Source organism: Vicia villosa, unplaced genomic scaffold (assembly GCF_029867415.1).
Source record: "Vicia villosa cultivar HV-30 ecotype Madison, WI unplaced genomic scaffold, Vvil1.0 ctg.000048F_1_1, whole genome shotgun sequence".
In the NCBI taxonomy this organism is placed as follows: Eukaryota; Viridiplantae; Streptophyta; class Magnoliopsida; order Fabales; family Fabaceae; genus Vicia; species Vicia villosa.
This window is the reverse complement of record NW_026704980.1, coordinates 698,752-718,097: the sequence shown is the minus strand read 5'-3', so window position 1 is coordinate 718,097 and position 19,346 is coordinate 698,752. Positions and strand designations below refer to the sequence as shown.

Below are 19,346 nucleotides of genomic sequence, written 5' to 3'. Positions count from 1 at the left end.
TCATCTTCAAGTACTTGTTTTTGGTGGTGACGATAGATCTGAAAATTCGAATTTGCGGTGTTTTGTTTTTTTGGTTGTGTGTGTGAAAGGGGTGTGGGAGAGAGAGCGGTAGCGTTTGGGATTTGAATTTTGAAAGACACTCTTCTTTTTTTACCTGGTTGTCCATCAACGACGACGTTGCCATTGATGTTGTGGCCATTGATGAGATCAGAGGTCTTTGAGACCAGTGTGGTAAAAGATTTTTGGTGGGTTTTGATATGGGGCAAGAATAGGGTGTGGATTTGGTGATGGGAGAGAGGAGAAATCGGGATCGGAACGACACTCGAAGGTGAAGACGCGGTGGAGGTTTGAAACAGCCATTTTTGCGGTTGCTTTGGGGTTTGGTGAGGTGTGGTGAGGTTAGGTTTTTCCCTACGCCTAGTCTCACTGACGAAATGAAATGTTGAATCTGTGGTTTTTGTTAACCTTTTTTTTGAGTTTTTCTTAAAATGGGGCTGAGTGACTCGAAGATTCTTACCAAAATCTCCTCTATTTTTAGAATGAGATTGATATTGAGTAAAAGAGGTGTTTGTTGGTTGAAGTTGTTGATAATAAGTATTGTAGTCATATGAATATGGGTTAGGTGGAGGTGGAGGTGGTGTATACCCATGATTAAAATATAAACATGGTGATGGAGTTGTAACATATGGATTTGTGGAATAATAAGGTGTAAAAATTTCCCATGGAAAAGATGGAAATGAAGGTGTGGTAGGAGTTGGGAAAGAGGGGTTTGTGGGATAGGTAGGAGGAATGCTCCATTGATGAGATGAAGGTGTAAGATAAGGGTAATCCATAGGAGGATTTGAGTACATGATGAAAGCACCAATTGATAGGAAGCTATCCTACCAAAACTATCAATTTAGGGTTCAACAATAAAAAGAGAAAGACATTAAAATAAACTAAGGAAATAGAGATAAAAATAACTTTGATTTCTTTGATTGATATCCCAAATGTGTCAAAGACACTACATTATATAACATCCATAATGGATAACAAACTAAAAGCCCAAATATAATTAGAGCCCAATAATAATAACAATAATACTAATAATAATGCTAATAAATAATACTATAAATATTATTATAGCCCTCTATCACCTACACAATTAAACACTAAACAATCATAAACAAAGACTAGGATTGTCACACCAATCACCCCACATAATAGAATCTCTACCATTATAGGAAGTGAGAAACCATTCCCAAGAGATAAATTTGATCAACCCATTCACATCAAAGTTACTCACTAAAACACTATTAAAAATCACCTCATTTCTACACTTCCAAACCCCCCAACAAAAAGCCATCCCAAAAAGCCACCTAGTATAAGTTTTGAATTTACTTCTACACAAGGACTCCATACAACAAAGTCGGGCAAAAAAGTTACCGGAAAAGGAAGCTACGTCAAAGCGGAGCCAAACACAAAGCAAGTTCCACCAATGAAGAGATACCGAGCAAGAAGCAAAAAGATGTTCCGAAGTCTCCTCCTCCAAACCGCAAAACGGACACAACAAAAGCGACAGATAAACCAAAATCTTCCTTCTAGCCAAATTTACTTTAGTAGGCAATCTATTAAGAAGAAGCCTCCAACCAAAGATTAAAAACTTACTTGGAATCTTAGTCTTCCAAAGCCCACTCAAAGCCTTCAAAAGGTTGTCATCAATATTCGACCCACGAAGCTTACCTTCCAAGATCATAGAATAAGCGGCCCTTACCGAAAACCCCGAAGAATTCCTCCACCAAACAAAAGAATCATCCACACCTACCAAAGGCTTTTTTCCACCTATCACCGTCAAAAGAGACTCCACACTATCACCGTAGACCTCCAAATCGATTGAACCGATAAAGTTGATGTGCCAATTCCACGAACCGGAAATCCAAAAACCGTTGTCACTCACTTTAGAACAAGAAGAATCGGCTAAAAGAAAAAGAGATGGAAACTGGTCACAAAACATAGTGCATCAAACATAAAACATACTAGTTACATAGCACATAGCATGAAAGACGCCAACTCATTTCATTAATGAATCATGCAATAGGCATTTCTTAATGAATATTAGTACTCACAATTCTAAATAAATAGTAATAAAGGATATAGTTTTTTTTAAAAAAATTATTTCTCTACAAAGAATAAATCAATAGAAGGTTAAGAGTTTCATGTCGAACAATACATGTTGTGTGAGATATTAGATCGAACTTCAGTATAATCAAAGGGTAGTTTCTTCGTTCGACAATTCGACATGATCTTAGCATGTCGTCAAAGTCTGTTCACATGTTATAGTCGAAGGTCTGCAATGATGTAGTCGAAGTATGCTCAAGTATGCAGTAGTCGAAATGCTAGGATTGTCAGCATGTCAAACTGGACCTGTTTGTTAAGCTCAATTATTTAAGTTAGTTAGTTCCCTAAGTTAGCTTGTGTAATGGGTCTGTGTGTAAAAGACCATTAGTTTAGTGTGTTAGTTTTATTATAAATAGCTTACTAGTCTCTCATCATTGCACACTGCAAATTCTAATTAGGGTGAGATAGGTTATTTGCTATTCTGTAACACTTGTAATCTTATTTCAAAGAGAAAGTAAAGAATAACAGTTTATAACCAATTTCATTGCGTTCTTCTTCCTTCCCTCTTTCCTACCCCTGTGAGTTTCTTACTAAGAAAAGAAACCTATTATACTTTGTTCTTGGCATCGATTTCACAACAAATTGGTGTGGTGAGCATGGAGAATATTTCGCCATCAAAGTATGAGATTGAAAAGTTCATCGAAGTGAACGATTTTGGTCTGTGGAGATTGAAGATGAAAGCCCTACTAGTTCAGCAGGGTTGTTTAGAAGCGTTGAAGGGAGTTGCAACCATGGACACTACGTTAATGGAGAAGGTGAAAACGATAATGGTAGAGAATGCCCATAACACCATATTTTTTAGCCTTAGTGATAAGGTTCTTCGACAGGTCTCGAAGGAGATGACGACCTCAGGTTTATGAGTAAAACTCGAAAGTTTGTACATGCCAAATTGTTGGTAAATTGACTCTACCTGAAGCAAGATTTATATTTATTCAAGATGGGTGAAGACAAAGTATTGGCTGAGAATTTGGATATGTTTAACAAGCTGATTCTTGATCTTAAAAATATCGATGTCAAGATCGATGAGGAAGATCAAGCCCTGTTGTTGTTGTGCACTTTATCGGGATCACATGCTCACTTCAAAGAAACTTTATTGTATGGAAAAGAGTGATTGACCTTTGAAGAAGTTCAATCATCCTTGTATTTTAAGGATTTGAACGAATGAAAATAGCATAAGCCATATTCAACTGGTGAAGGCTTGTCGGTTAAGGCGGAATTCACAAAGAGAGATGACAAGTTTGACAAGAAGGGTAAAAGTCAACACAAGTCATATAGTTGTGATGCATCTGGTATTCGATGTTATCACTATAAGAAGGATGGTCATACAAGAAAAGTGTGACCTGAACGCTTGAAAGATCATGAAGGTAAGGATAATGGAAACGCTTCCATTGTTCAAGATGATTTCGAATCATGTGATGTTCTTGTGGTTTCAAGAAGTGACTCAAGTAATTAAAGAATTATGGATTCAAGTTGCACTTGGCACATGACTCCAAACAAGGACTTGTTCGAGGAACTATATGATTAAGATGGTGAATCTGTATTACTGGGAAACAACAAAGCTTGCAAGATTACTGGTGTTGGATATGTGAGATTCAAGCTCCATGATGAGTCAATAAGGTTGTTGACTAAAGTTTGGTATGTACCTGATTTGAAGAGAAATTTGATTTCTCGTGGTGAATTCGAGAAGAAAGGATATGTTTCTCAAGGAGAGAAAAGTATCCTAAGAGTAATGAAGGGGTCGAAAGAAGTCTTGAAAGGCGTGAAGAAACAAGGCTTGTATACCCTTGAGGTTGTAGTTTTAAGTGATTATGTGAATGTTTCATTCACGAAACCTTTTTCGAAAACAGAGATCTAACACATAAGATTGGGCCATGTCAGTAAAAGGGGTTTGGTCGAATTGGGGAAACAAAATTTGTTTAGTGGAGACAAAGTCGAAAAGCTGAAGTTTTATGAACCTTATGTACTAGGACAATATGGCAGAATGAAGTTCAATAAAGGCAAACAAAGAACAAATGTATCCCTTGATTACATCCATGCTGATCTTTGGGGGCCTGTAAGGTTTCCATCACATTCAGGAGCAATGAATTTTTATCCATAGTTGATGATTATTCCAAAAAGTTATGGTTATTCATCCAGAAGACTAAGGATGAAACTTTTGAGAATTTCAAAAGTTGGAAGACTCTGGTCAAAAATCTAATTGGCAGAAAGGTCAAGAGGCTGATTACCGACAATGGCCTTGAATTTCGCAACTAGGCATCCAATAGTTTTTGTGCAGTCTCTGGGATTGCAAGGCATGGAACTACTACAGGTACTCCCCAACAAAATAGTTTTGCTGAAAGGTTTAATCGAACCATTTTGAAAATAGTTAGATGCGTATTGGCTAGTGCTGGGTCAAAGAAGGTGTTTTAGGTAGAGAATGTTTCGACAGCAACATATATGATAAATAGATGTCCTTTGATTGCATTAGATATGAAGACACCTGAAGAAGTTTGGTCGGGACATCTACCAGATCTCGACAAACTTAAAGTATTTGGCTGCGTAGCCTATGCTTACATTAGGCAAGACAAGGTCGAACCTAGAACTCTGAGATGCATGTTCATAGGATATCCTGAAGGAGTCAAAGCTTATAGGCTATGGTGCCTAGATCCAGGTCAGAGGAGGTGTATCACAAGATGTAGTTTTCAATGAAACTGAGATGCTTTCAAGAACACTAAAGACATTGGTCGAAGTGCAGAGATATCTGAAAAAGATCTAGATCAAGAAGAGATTCCTATTGAGGTGGAGCATGTCTATGTTGAATTGCATATCCCATATCAGTTGAAGTAGAAGCACAAGATGCTAAGGATGCTGAGGAAGTTGAGGAAACTGTCGATGATTACCTGTTGGCAAGAGATAGACCAAGAAGAGTCATCAAACCACCTTAGAGACTTGGGTATGTAGATCTCATAGCTTATGCCTTAATCTCTGCAAGTGAGGTTCTAGATGAAGAACCTAAAGAATATAAGGAAGTTATGAGATGGCGGAAGTCCATGGGTGATGAGATGAAATATCTTCATGATAACCACACTTGGGAACTGATTAAGAAACCTGTTGGAGCCAGGTTAGTCAGCTGTAAGTGGATTTTCAAAGTTAAGGAAGGAATCTAAGGAATGACGTCGAAAATATACAAGGCAAGATTGGGTGCAAGGGGATTCACTTAGAAAGATGGTGTCGACTTTAATGATTTGATTAGAACAATAAAGATGAGATCCCTTCACGATTTAATTGCAGGCGATACATAATTTTAGAGACCATAATCGATTATTCTTTAGGTTTAATCAATTATGTTAAGCAAAAATTTGAATTTCAAAATTCAAATATGCTTTAATCGATTACTCCTGGGTCCAATCAATTATTTAGGTTATTTTCCACTTCTTTTGCTCCCTTTTGGCCTTTGTGTGATTTAGGGCTTGATTACTTGCTTTTGTTACTCCAAAACTTTGAGAGAGGGGGAGAGAGAGAGAGAGAGAGAGAGAGAGAGAGAGAGGGGGAGAGAGAGAGTGAATGTGAGTAGAGAGAGAAAAATAAAGAGAGACAAAGAGATAGAGAGATATGACGGGAAGAGGCTGGAAGAAAGGTATTTATAATAGGGTTAAATATGTATGAGGTCCCTATAAATATCCCAACTTTCAATTTTAGTCCCTACAAAATTTTTCTTCGAACTTTGGTCCCTGTAATATTTTCCGTCCCCATTATAAGTCCCTCCCGTTAGATTCCACTAGCGGAGGGTGACGTGTCATGCCAGAGGTGGGAATTTTTTTTACAGATGTGTTTATTGGAGAGACACGTAGGATAATTGTGTTAAGACAAAAGGGGATCGTGAAAAATTTTTAGCCCTAATTTCATTCAACCCCTTTTCACAGGCTGCGCCTTTCTTCTGCAGCTTCCTTCGTCATCTCCACAGTCTCAAAATCAAGTCCTTCTTTGCCTTTCCTTCTATTGCTTCATTTGAATTCGTCGCTCAATTGAATTCGTCGCTCGCAAGATCACGATGTCATCTTCATCAAGGAGAACGAAGCCAACATCTTCATCAAGTGTGAGTACACGTCCAGGTAGAAGATGTGCGTGTGATGCTCGTATGACTTCGTATTACTGTAAGAATGGACCTAACAAAGGGCGCCTGTTTTGGAGATGTCCATTTTGGCAAGGTGATGAAACTTGTAACTTATTTATATGGGATGATGATATTGCTCAACGAACCGGTGTTCAAGAAATGTCAGATCATGAGAGCAAGATGAATGAGGTATCAATTTCTCTTGAAACTATTAGAGAGTTGTATGAAATTTCACAGAAGAATAACAAGAAATTGAAGTTGAAGATAAAGTCAGATGTTGTGTATGGAAAGATGAAGACTTGGTGTATTGTTGTGTCTGTAATGGTCAATATGTATTTTCTATGGAAATGTAATTGTTGAATCAATGTTTGGAATGTTCACTTTGGATGTAATGTTGTTGTTATGAAATCTGAGTTTGACAATTGTTGTATCAGTGTGGTATAATTTGAGTTGGATAATTGTTGAATCAGTTTTTTCATCTGTTGTTGTTTTGTGATTTTTTTTATGGCCAATATGTAATAATGTTGTATCAGTGTTGTATAATCTAAGTTGTATATAATTTGTCTCATTCAATTGACCTATAATCTGTTTTTATTTACACCAGTTGACCTATAGTTGTCTATATTTTGTCATTCAAGTGACATATAATTGATCTTGAAAGTGACCTGTAATTTGTCATTTTTTTGACCTATATTTGACTACAAAATTTTACCAGTACTTGTCATATAAGTGACTTACTAATGACTTATAATTGGACTCCAAAATTTGAACAAAAAACCATTGACATACCATTAGGTTTGTTACATATGTTCATAAAACACAAAAAGATTGCAGTAACATGAAAATAGTTAGAGGACTAGCCTCACTAACATTACAAACATAAAACTTCCTACTGAGTCATTCAAACTAAACAGCATAAATATGTCTCCCAATTTTCAAACAACATAACATCACTGAGTCATCCTACTGAGTCATCCTTTTGCAAATGGCCTCCCAATCTTCTGACTTCTTCCCACCATTAGACTGGTCCGAGGTTGCTTCATCTTCATTAATGACCAAAGGGTCATCAGGCTTCTTTCCAGGGCCACCAATATTCTTTGTTTTTAGGGTCCTAAGTCTGTCACTCTGCCGTTTTTGAACACCCATATCAACACTCTTCTTGGATGCCCTACAATCTGTCTAGCAATCTACCTTCCACAATCTGTCTAGCAATCTGCCTTGCCTTGAATGCCCTACAACCTGGGATTTCTGTTGCATATCTAAGCTTAACATCTGCTACCACATCATTCAACTTCATCTTTGTGTTGTTCTTCAACCCATCCACAATTACCTTAGCCACCCAATCATCTTTAGCACATCTATTAAAGAATTGTCTTCCACACTTGTGCTTAGAATACAAGGTTTTAATCCTAAAAGTAGTGGATGTTAGGACTCTACTACATAGCACAGTGTAGTCACACTTCTCCTTATCCTTACATACAACCCTACATCTATTGGCATCATTCTTTTCAAACTTAACTTCCCTCCCATTAAGAACATTGTGCTCTAGTATAGCATCTTTAAACTGCCTAAGTGAACGAAATTCCATTCCAACTTTAAAAACAAAATCTTTAGTGAAAGATTCTTCTGCATTGAACCTTATAACACATGGTCTATCATCACCACTTTCATCATCAGCTCCACTGTCCAATTCATCTGTCATGTATTCCTCCTCAATTACATGTGCCTTGCCCATCTCATCTGTAATAAATATGTTATTGTCTGGTTCGTTAGGGACAACATTGTTTGTAACAGGTGGACTCCTAATTTCACTAGTTTTACCTACACCAACTACTTCCTCAAAGTGATCTTCAAACCCATTCATCCTTTCTTCCTCACTGTCATCAAAATGTACATCCTTGATACTCTCATCACTTGAATCTCCACTACATTCAGCTAATGGTTCCTTCTCTGATGCATAAGACTTACCCTTCCCTTTTTTCCTAACAGAGTCCATAAAAGTCAGCTCTCCTTCATCTGGTTTTGGCTCACAATATATCTCAACTTCAGTTTCATGACCAATAGCATAAGCAGCCAACTCAGCAGAATCTCCATCATCTCTGAATGGTTTTAAATCAGCTTCAAACGATCCTTTTTCATGTTTCCACCATATCTTAACCATCTTAAAATCAAACTCAGGGTCAACACTCTTCACTAAATCACAGGCCTCAAAGAAAGACCAATAGTCAACATCTTGACCACTAAAAGCATACATTTCCCCACCATCATATTTCAGTTCAGGGTCTTTTACAAACTTGCCCCTTGTGTAGAAAATTACTTTAAACTTAGACATTTCCTGTTAGGGCAACAGAATACTTAATTCAATTTCTAATTAGGGCAAAAAAAACGACAGATAAAGTACATATGTTGTACTCAACAGATACGACATAATAATCAAAATCTTTGTCCTATAGTAGTTAATGTTTGTTTAACAACCACTATCATTAGAAAATAGCAAAAAGTCGAAGAAAGATGAACCATTCACATACCTGGTCCACACAAAGTCGAACGAACGAATCAGCTCCACTAGGCTTCGTTTTGGGACCACAAGGTGTTTCGTTTTAGGACCACAAAGATGCTTCTTGACTGGGATGTTGGGACCACGATGTTGGAAGAGAGAAGATTTATCTAGGGTTTGCAGTTGAAAAGAGGAGAGCTTGAGTGAAAACGAAATGGTTAATCTGTGGGTGAGTTTTTGTTTAAGTGAGTTTACCCTTATCATTTCCACGCTGGCGAATCAGAAAGAAATAAAATCCACGTATGCGTTACACGTCACCCTCCGTTAGTGGAATCTAACGGGAGGGACTCATAATGGGGACGGAAAATATTACTGGTACCAAAGTTCGAAGAAAAATTTTGTAGGGACTAAAACACAAAAGTGCCATATTTACAGGGACTAAAAACTTATTTAACCCTTTATAATATGCTTTATGGTGTAAAATAAAATGAGGGAAAACGTTTTATTTATAAGAAAAAAGTTGGATCAAATATGGAAAGGTTTCGTGGGCTTTTTAATGTCAATAATTGATTATGCCATAGGGATAATCGATTATATTATACAAAAAGAAAGGTTTCAAAGGGCACCTCCACTAATCAATTAAGAGACCTAATAATTGATTATTAGGGTTACAAAGGTGACAGTTGATTATCCCTACTGGGCCAATCAATTATTCCATGTTAAAAACTCTTCTAATCATTAGAATGAGTCTCTAATCCATTGGCTAGGCACAAAAACATTTTCAGGTTGATTTAATAAAATAAGAGAGGATTTTAGATCATGCAACAGTGTGTGTGTGTGTGTGATTTACCTTAGTAAATTCAAGAGCTAATGTTAAACCTTTACAGAAATCGATCACTCGACACAAAAACTATGAGCTTTCACACTTTCTTTCTGTCACAAATCTAACACTTCAGGTTCCTTGCTACATTATCTTAGACTTTAATACTGATAACACTGAAACGCATCACATATTTCACTCGACTTACACATGCTTTATAGTTGTTTTGTTTTTATTTCTATTGTTATGTTGGTGTTTTGTCTTCTTTTCAGGTATTTGGCCATATAAGAGGCTTGCACGAAGAAACAAAGCAAATTGGATGGAAAATAGAGAAAAGGGAGAATTTGCACTGAAGGCGTTTAACATGGCATTCGCTATGGATAAATCCATAAGAAGAATGACGTGGCCCACTCACTAACAATCAAAATATCAAGTCTTTCCCATTTTAGGAAGGCGGAGTTAGCCACAAGGGGATGGCGTTTGCCTTCCTTTGTATTTTTCAAACGGTTGGAAAATGGGCTTGGATTGGTCTCCACTTTTCCCTACCTTCTCTTACACGAAGTCAACAACCACCACTTGACATTTTAAGTTTTCTAAGCATTATAAAAAGTAGTTACACTTCACTTTTTAATTCATCTAAACTTAGTAAACTTAGGCATAAATTCATATTCCAAAGGCTCTAATTCTTAAAATCAGATATTTATCACATTGTTGTTGTTATATGGTGCAAAATTTTGAATTTTGAAATTTTAATTTCCCTAATCAATTATGCCTTAGGTATAATCATGTATACATGTGTTTTCAGCTTCTTTTGCTCCTTTTTGGCCTTGGATTGATGTTGGGCCTTGACATACTACTTTTGGAACCTTCTTTGCTTTCATATTGCACCTCGTTGCTTAAGAAATGCTTTAAACTCAATCGAAAGGTTATTAAAAATAATTTTAAATTACTAAAGATTTAATAAACCACTTTTTAGAGAGTCGATTAAGTTTTCTGATTTTCCACCTCAATTCATTGTGCTACCTCAATACAACTTGAGAAAACTCCCCCTCGAGAGGCAACGACAACTAACCGTCTAAAGTACATTTCCATTGATCACTTGATATGGAAATTAGATAAACATCATCTAGAGAGATATAATCACCAATGATCCTTAGTTTCCAAACTTCATAAGATCACCATGATTGCTAAGCATTACCATCAATGCCACAAGGAAACTAGGTCTTACATGACTAATAAACATTTCGATCTATGTTAATAAGTACATTGATAAAACATAGTTTAATGGATACCATCAACTTCATCAAGCATGATCTACTTCTTGATCAAACATGTTGATGGATACTGCCATTAATGTCAACTAAAACTATGACTCTTGAGCATCACCATCAATTCTCATAGCTTTGTGATCAAATATTATCAATAACAATAAGCTTCCCTTGTATACTTAAAGTATACACATGATTTTCACAACTTTATCAAATTTACAATAAGCACCTTCAAAGCTGCAAAGAAATTCCTATAAAATAGAACTAGTTTTTCACCTTTGGTAACCAATTCTTTTATAGTTATGGTGTGTTAGTAGTTTAAGAGGTATGTAGGAATTCCCTTTCGATTCTCTTAATTTAGAAAAGAAAAATGGCTTAAGAGGGCCAAGATTATTATAAAACTCGCATTTAAGGATAGGTCAATTGAAATTATTCTTATTATATGATCTAACTGGTTTATACATACGCCAGTTTTATCTAAAGAAGCTTTCTTTCTGGAAAGAAATAAATGAAGCTTATCTTTCCACTTAGTGAATTTCTCTGAGTTTTCATGCATATTAGCTACACCAATTTTAAATGAATCACAAGAGTCACATTCAGCCAATTTTAAGGATTCAATTCTTATGCTAACAATTAATTCATAAGGAATCCTATTTCTATATTCCCAGAATTATACATAATCCTTTATATCAATAATGTTCTTCTCTAACTTCTCATTTTCTTTATCGCGATTAACACTGAGCAAAAACAATTGATTATGAAATAAAGGAGTAACCTTATAGTCTTCTCCTTTGAAGCTTTGAGACTCACATGATCTTCTTTACTAGATACTTATTTTTGACATGGTGCTACATAAGAGTCTTCTGATGTATCATAAGGTATGTCTTTGAAGACATCTCTACATGAATATCTATCAGGATCTCTCAAGGTTTCCTCCATTGCTTAATCATTTGTTGGCACCTTTTCTTCAAAAAAGACTTGATATGGGGGATCTTTGAAGATTCTTCCAGAAGTTGATTCTTCACATATTCTTCTGATGGTAGTTTCATCAAGGACTCTTCTTGATGATTTTCTTTTATATTTATTTACACAAATTCTTCTTGTTGAAGCTTCTTCGAATATTATACTAGATGAAGCTTCTTCAACATCGCTTGGCTAAACGAATTTCTTTTGCAAGTTATTATCCATGAGATTGTTTAATAATTTTTTGTGAATGTAGCTTCATAATCTAAAGATTCTTCAGACGGTCGTTCATCTATTGAGAATGTCCTTTCGAAGGACACCACAGGGGTTAATTCCTGCATCTTTCAAAAGTTTGTTCAATTCATTGAGTTTCTTTATTATCTATTTCCTTATGTATTTTTCCTTACACTCATTAAACACACTTCTATCTTTTGAATAGAGATTTTGATTATATTTTTTATTCCAAATCTTAATCTTCAGAAAGTTGTTAAACACACAACGTCTAATAAATCCTCAAAGTATTCCAATGGTTGACTACAATCCATTCGAATGATTCTCATATTCATTTGGTATTTCAACTTCCTAGGTTTATGTGTTAATTCCCTCTTGTTTGATACTTGGATAAACTCTATAAATCATTTCAACAGTGTCCCACACTTCCTTGGCAGACTTACAAGTAAATAAATAATCAAATTCATTGGAACGTAAAGAATTAAAAAAGTTCGACTTTAGTTCGACTTTTCTCAAATCATGTTCGGTCCAATCTACATCGAGTTTATTTACTAGCTCATCATTAAAGGAGAAGGTAGGAATAAACAGACCATTGATAAAACATCCCACATTTCAAAATCATTAGCTTTGATAAAAAAAACTTCAAATATTGATTTTCATATATCAAATGGATCACCATTAAACAGGGGAGGTGTATCCATGAAAAGACTCTTGTTAAGAGAATAAGTGTTGGTAATCATCATCTTCCTCCTGGAACAATTAGTCTTTAAATAGGAGTTAGGCTTTGATGCCACTTGTTGTATATGAAACTCCAAACACAAGAAGGGGGAATTATGTGGTTGTGCAGGTTTGAAAATCCATTTTCAAAATAAAATCTTTTCAAAAATAAAGTTTAAAAAGATTTTGTAAAACAAACAGAGTAAAAACAGCAGAAATAAGAAAAAAAAGTATTACAACAAAAATAAATGACTAGAGAGTAAAGTGTTGAGGGATGAGAGAAAATCACCCAAATTATATAGGTTTTGTCTAAAGATGTGGCCTACAACTTTTCCCCATAAGAATTCCTTATTGAGAGTTTCCACTATGATGTGAGCTTTTGACATGATTCACCCATGAACCTCTTTATATAATGATCATAGTTTTTCAATGACTAACTTCCTAACCAACTGAAGTCTTAACTAAGGAGACCTCCACCACCACCTGAGATCTTTTAAGAGCAACCTAAGTCCATGAACCGATTGAGAGTTTTACCTACGTGCACCTCTCCAACTAACTGATAGGTGATAGCAACATGTTAAGCTCACAAACTGGATGAGAGTTTTAACTACAGAGACCTCTCCAATGAAATTTATGTTTTTACTTGGTTTAACTCCACAAACACACAAGATATTTTTAACTTAGTTTAGCTCACAACCAAAACAAAATTTCTCCCAATGAGAATTTGCAATTTTGCCCCTAAATTAAACCAGACTGTCTCATAGATATAAAGATTTCACTCCCAAAAATATTAATGAAAATGTAAGAAAATAAGAGGGAGAGAGGGGGGGGGGGGAGAGTGTGTGTGTGAGAAGAGAGAGAGAGAGAGATAGAGAGATAGAGAGGGAGAGACAGAAGAAAGTCATAGAAAGGTATGTAAAATACATTTTCTGGTGCGTTAGAAATGAGAAAGGAACACTTTATTTATAGGACAAAAGGTGGCTCAAATATGGAAATACTGCATGGGCTTTTAAAATCGGATAATCGATTATGAATATACATAATCTATTATAAAGTCTAAAATGAAATATTTCAATAGATTTGTTTCTTAATAGACTACTAACCCTAATAATTGATTAAGAGGTGTTACAAAAGGTAATAATCAATTATACCTATGGAATAATCGATTATAGAATGTAAAAAAGCCTTCATAAAGAATTTTTTATTTTTTAGCCAATTAGTTAGGCAAAAAAATATTTTCTTCTGGTTTTCAAAATAGAAGAGAGGCTTTTCAAAGGGTTTAGAGTGCGTGTGCGATTTTCTGTAGTAAATCTAAAATTTAGTCTTATAACTTTACTAACATTAATCACTCGACACAAACTCGACGAGCTTTCACACCTCCTCTCTTACACAGTTTTGAAGCTTTTGGTTCCTTACCATATTATCTTTTCTTTAGCACTTCATTGGAACCTTGAATATTATTTTAATGATGCTTGAGATAACTCTTCATGATAACACAAGTCATATGGCTCCCTTGAGATTTTTAAAAAAAATCTAGAAGACATAAATCTAATTGGATGCAGATTGATCTATATAGTAAAACACAAGTCATATGGCTCCCTTGATTGCTACAAGGCTAGAGTAGTGGCGATAAATATAGTCTGATGTATGTCATTGATTATGAGGAGAATTTTCTCCAATGGCAAAAGGATATAGTCAAACATATGACATTGATTATGAGAAGACATTTGATCTAATGGCAAAGAGGAATATTATTTGGATGTTATTATAATTCGTTGGCAACTACAATAGTTTGATGTTAAAAATGCATTCTTGCATCTTTACTTATAAGAGTAGGTATATATGGAGATTCCACTCGGTTATGATATCATAGTCAACAAGTTGTGTCGATTAAAAATAGCCAATGATTTTCTTGGATTATAAAAATAGCTAACAAGATCACACTTTTTCTTCAAACATTCACGAGGAGGAAAATTAATTGTACCTTTTGTTTATGTTGATGATATTATTATTACAGAAGATGATTTAACTTAATGACAATTACTTAAGGAGAAATTATTAGCAAAGTTAGAGATAAAAGTTTGTCAACTCAAGTATTTCTTGGGAATGAGATAGCCTACTAATTAAAGAGTTTTTTTATCTCTTAGAGAAAATATGTACTTGATCTTTTGCACGAAATAGGCAAGATTGGATAGAAACTTACAAGTGTTCATATCGAATCGAAAAATACGTTATGAAGAGGAAAGTGTAAAAGTTAACAAGATACGATATCAAAGATTAGTGAGAAAGTGGATTTACTTGACACACACTAGACAATATTTGGACTATGTAGTTAGTGTGGTGAGTCGATTCATGCATGACCCAAGGAAAAGACATTTGCAAGATGTTGAGAAAATTCTACAATATTTCAAAGTCACTCGAGAAATAAATATTTTGTTTAAAAGAGGCGAAAAGTCTAACTATGGAGGCACACACATATTCTAATTTTATAGGTTTAGTAAGCGATCAAACATCTACTTTTGGTTATTATACTTTCTTGTGTGTAGATATTGTTACTTGGAGAAGCAAAACGCTAAGTGTAGTAGATCGATCAAGTGTTGAAGCATAATTTGGAGCAATGACACTAAGGATTTGTGAATTATTACGGGTGAAACAAGTCTTAGAAGATTTGAATATACACTGTGAAGGTCCCATGGATCTTTTTGTGACAAAAAATCGATCATTAGTATTGCACATAATCCTATTCAATATGACGGGGAAAGAAACATCATGAAACTAATCTAAATTTCATTTAAGGAAATTTAGATAGTTGATGAATAACTACAACTTACATTCCTTCTATTTATCAGCTGGCAGATATGTTAATTTACTTGCAACTAACTTGAGAGGGTTTTGTAAACAATATATTGAATTTGATTTATTTTGAATTTGTTTATTTTATATTTAATTAGTTTTTATCTAATTGGATGATCTTTTTAAATTCTTTCTTTATTTATACAAACTATCTATTTAATTGGAACTTAAATTTTCAAGATATCATAAAACATTTGATTTAAGATCTCATGGAACACCTTTTATTAAAAAAATTCTATTAAATCGTCCGCTAATTATATCTATGCACAAAGTTCAGGTGTGTTGGGTGTGGGCAGATGTGTTAAAAATCCCGCATTAAACATTTATGGCCCGCACTTACATTCGATTCAAAAGCGCGGAAAAAAATTGCACAAAAGATTGCTTACCTACCAGCACAACAAATTTTTTTTCCTTTAGTTTAACATTTAATTGAGTTTGTAGATCTTTAATAGATATTGGTGAGAGTGGTGAAGAGTTGTGATTGAAAGATGAAAATATAGAATTTGTAAAGTTAATATAGAATCAAAAGTTGTTTTTAGGCAATATTGTAAAATATTGAATATAACTAATGTTTTAGGAGAAAATAAATCTAAAATGTATTACATGGATGATTATAATATGATCCAAATAAGTTTTGGCACTCAGAATCATCACAAACATTTACTTATTTGACACAAATGCTATAAACACAGAAAATTCACTACTCATTTACATGTATACATTTTCTCTTATACCCCTTAACTTGTATATCAAGAAACCCATTTTTCTTGTATGTAAATTTCAACATAAGGACCCTTTTGAAATTCAACAAATTCTTATCATCTAATGAGTGTCAAACCAATAGCAGTGACTATAAGAGTTGAAGGTAGGCCAAATTTGAGATGGCTCCAAAAGGTTAATGTGTACGAAATGTTCGGAGCTCGCCGAGCTTGTTCGCATACAATCAAGTTTGCAGCTGATCCCAATAGTGACAGGTTCCCTGCTACGGTGCTGACCCAAGCTAATATGAGCCATGCCCTTTTCTCATCTTCTGGTGAAATTGCTGCAGCTGAGGCTGCAACTCTTGCTCCAAGCAACAGAACTAGACAAAAAAATAAACACATGCTTGGTAAATGACACATCACATCAAAAAGAACTAAAGCTACCTCTGTAGCACCAACATCTCTGAACAAAGCTGAGTGAGTCTGGTCTCTGTGTCGGATACCATCACTTGTGATTATGTTCAATTTATTCAGTTTTTAACATTATTAACGTTATCAATGTGTTGGTGCCGTGTCTGTGTGCAGTGTTTTATAGAAAGCTTCTATAATTATCCACTTACCAGTTGGTACATTTGAAGCCAAATTTGATAGGACAAGTATAACTAGAGCAAGTATCGCTATTCCACTAGAACGATCGACTTGCGAATAAGGCTCCATCAACTCCCATAAAGCACTTGGAATTCCAGTTTTGTTGAATCCATCTACTGTGATAAACATTCCACAGAAGAAAATCAAAAGCGAATATGAAACCTGTATCAACAAACAGAAAAAACTCTAAGAGATTTGTTCGATCTTCAACTCGCACGGGAATAATAGTAGCCGAGTGGTTATAGATTTTTAGTACCTTCTCTAAACTCGGCCTAGCATCTTTGAAATCAAGAACAACCAAAGCTAACGCAGCCGTAATCGCAGTCCAAGACATATTCAAACCAAGAAGCATTGCAATCAACATTCCTAATGTGATCATATAAACACAAGATTTCCACATTATACGTTTCCACTCGGCGCTTAAATAGTCCTTTCCTTCCGAAGCCACCAAAACACGTCCTTCCGTTGTTCTATCGATTTCGACAACAGTTTTCGAAGGACTAGTTTCTTCCTTTGTTAGAGATGTCAAATCATTAACAGTCCCTTCCTTTGATGCATTTGAGTTTCGAGCAGAATCGATTACCCTATGAATTTCACTCTCACTAGAAATAACTCGGTTTCGTAGATTCTGAATAGAAGATTCGGCTAAGTAACCACCATTCAACTCTTGAGAATTTTGTGATGATGAATAATGCGACATTGTAGCAGGCGAAAACTGATGAGAATTAACCTCTTCTTCAGCAGCAACTTCAGCAATAGGATCCTCAACATCTTTACGAACCGATAACAATTTCCAATTCATCGCGATAAGAATCACCGCATTCACAACCACTCCTATAAGCATAGCCGGAAGAACACCAGACAAAAACTTCCCAAAAGAAATCTTACTCTCAACCGCTATAACAAGATTCTGAGGGTTCCCGATCGGCGTAGCCGAAGAACCAATGTTAGCACTAGAAGCAAGAGCAAGCAAGAAAGGCTGTGGTGGCAAATTATGCTGTTTAGCAATTTTCAATACAAATTCAGTCAGAACAACACATGAAGTATCATTTGTGAAGAGTGCACTCGAAAAAGCCGAAATCAAACAGATTCTACAAAGTAAATCCTTTGGACCTTTACTTTTCCAAGAGAGTAATTTTCCTATGTATTTGAACATGTCTGCTCTTTCAAGATAAACACTGACAACCATTGTGCCGAAAAGAAGGCCGAGAATCGGAAGATCGATCGCGGCGTACGCTTCGTCTGGAGTTATGACTCTGAAGATTACCATAAGCATTGCACCTAGAAGGGAACCTGCTGTTCTACCAATTGGTAGAAAAGGAACTGCTGGAAAAACTGCTAATATCCAGAAAATTGCAAAGGCTATTGAGCCTAGAACAACTTTTGGGATTGGTGCTAGTGCCATTTTTTGATTCAGTTATCAAAAACTCTGAAATCACACAAAAAAACGGTTAGAAAATATGCATGAAAATATAACTTTTTAAGATTGCTATATTGTGAATAATTGATATCAACAAAGACTAATTATGAAAAAGATGAACAATATATGTTTATAAGATTTTACAGAAAGTCAACATTTGAAATTTTCTTAACTACAAATAAATTTGCAAAGAAAAGTTCAATCACTATATTTTCAAGAAAATTCAGTCTCTACAATCCTCTAAGAGAATCAAACCAACTCATAAAACCAGAAATGGAAAATACTATATTCAGCTGAATCAATGGTATTATTTTTTAGAAACAGAAAAAAAGAAAGAAAGACATATAGTGTTTTATTTCAATTTTATAATACAGTAAACTTGATTGTGAAAAATATTTGCAAAGATAATATCTTGAATAATATTTTATCTATGGGAAATTGAAAAGAAAAAGAGCATAAAGCGTGTACCACACACCTTGGAAAGAAAAATCTAGTTTTGGATGAGATCTACCTTGTAAGTTCATGTTTATTTCCCCATCTTTTTGCTATACAAACAATACAAAAGATATAATATTGAGAGATAAAAATATTTTTTTAAATAACTCTTACTTTATAAATATTAACAAATAATTTATAGTAGGTTTAAATGCAGTTTTGACCCTCCCTATTTACATTATTTTAAACTTTTGATCCTCCATTTACAAAATTTAGCTTTTTAGTCCTTAAATTTACTATTTTTTGGCAACTTTTTAGTCCCCCACCAAAATTGCATATGTGGCATATTTTAATGCTGGCATGTTTCAAAATTGCACTGACAATGTAAACTATCTTTACACATGCAACCAATGAAAATCCTTACATCTGTCATGTTATATTAGTTTTTTAAATTAAAATTGTGTTTTAATTGGATACATGGTTGTTTGTGATTGGTTGACAGTGTAAAAATATTTTACAATGTCAGTGCATATCCCTTTTTCT

General features: G+C 34.8%; 2 protein-coding genes across 3 annotated transcripts; both read right to left on the bottom strand.

Moving 5' to 3' along the window:
• Nucleotides 1–1,159: 1,159 nt before the first annotated feature.
• LOC131623077 (uncharacterized) lies at nucleotides 1,160–1,993 on the bottom strand. The gene has a single exon (XM_058894103.1). It carries the CDS (start codon nucleotides 1,991–1,993, stop codon nucleotides 1,160–1,162), a length of 834 nt encoding a protein of 277 aa, XP_058750086.1.
• A 14,225-nt stretch (nucleotides 1,994–16,218) lies between these two features.
• Nucleotides 16,219–18,933, bottom strand: LOC131622991 (silicon efflux transporter LSI3). 2 transcript variants are annotated; one of them, XM_058893996.1, is made up of 4 exons: nucleotides 18,844–18,933; nucleotides 17,205–18,377; nucleotides 16,921–17,110; nucleotides 16,219–16,680 (listed from the first exon to the last, which is right to left on the bottom strand). In XM_058893996.1, the coding sequence occupies exons 2-4, from the start codon at nucleotides 18,351–18,353 to the stop codon at nucleotides 16,418–16,420; spliced, it is 1,602 nt and encodes a 533-aa protein (XP_058749979.1). In that variant the 5' UTR covers nucleotides 18,354–18,377; nucleotides 18,844–18,933; the 3' UTR covers nucleotides 16,219–16,417. The 2 variants fall into 2 exon arrangements, with proteins under 2 accessions (XP_058749979.1, XP_058749978.1); XM_058893995.1 differs by lacking the exon at nucleotides 18,844–18,933 and having other exon boundaries at nucleotides 17,205–18,497.
• Nucleotides 18,934–19,346: the final 413 nt, after the last annotated feature.

Coding starts and splice junctions, on each gene's coding strand:
- LOC131622991 (XM_058893996.1), bottom strand. CDS start 18,353: ATGGCACTAGCACCAATCCCAAAAGTTGTTCTAGGCTCAATAGCCTTT. Junction 17,111..17,204: donor CTAGGCCGAGTTTAGAGAAG/GTACTAAAAATC, acceptor TTGTTGATACAG/GTTTCATATTCGCTTTTGAT. Junction 16,681..16,920: donor GGCTTCAAATGTACCAACTG/GTAAGTGGATAA, acceptor TTTTTTGTCTAG/TTCTGTTGCTTGGAGCAAGA.
- LOC131623077 (XM_058894103.1), bottom strand. CDS start 1,993: ATGTTTTGTGACCAGTTTCCATCTCTTTTTCTTTTAGCCGATTCTTCT.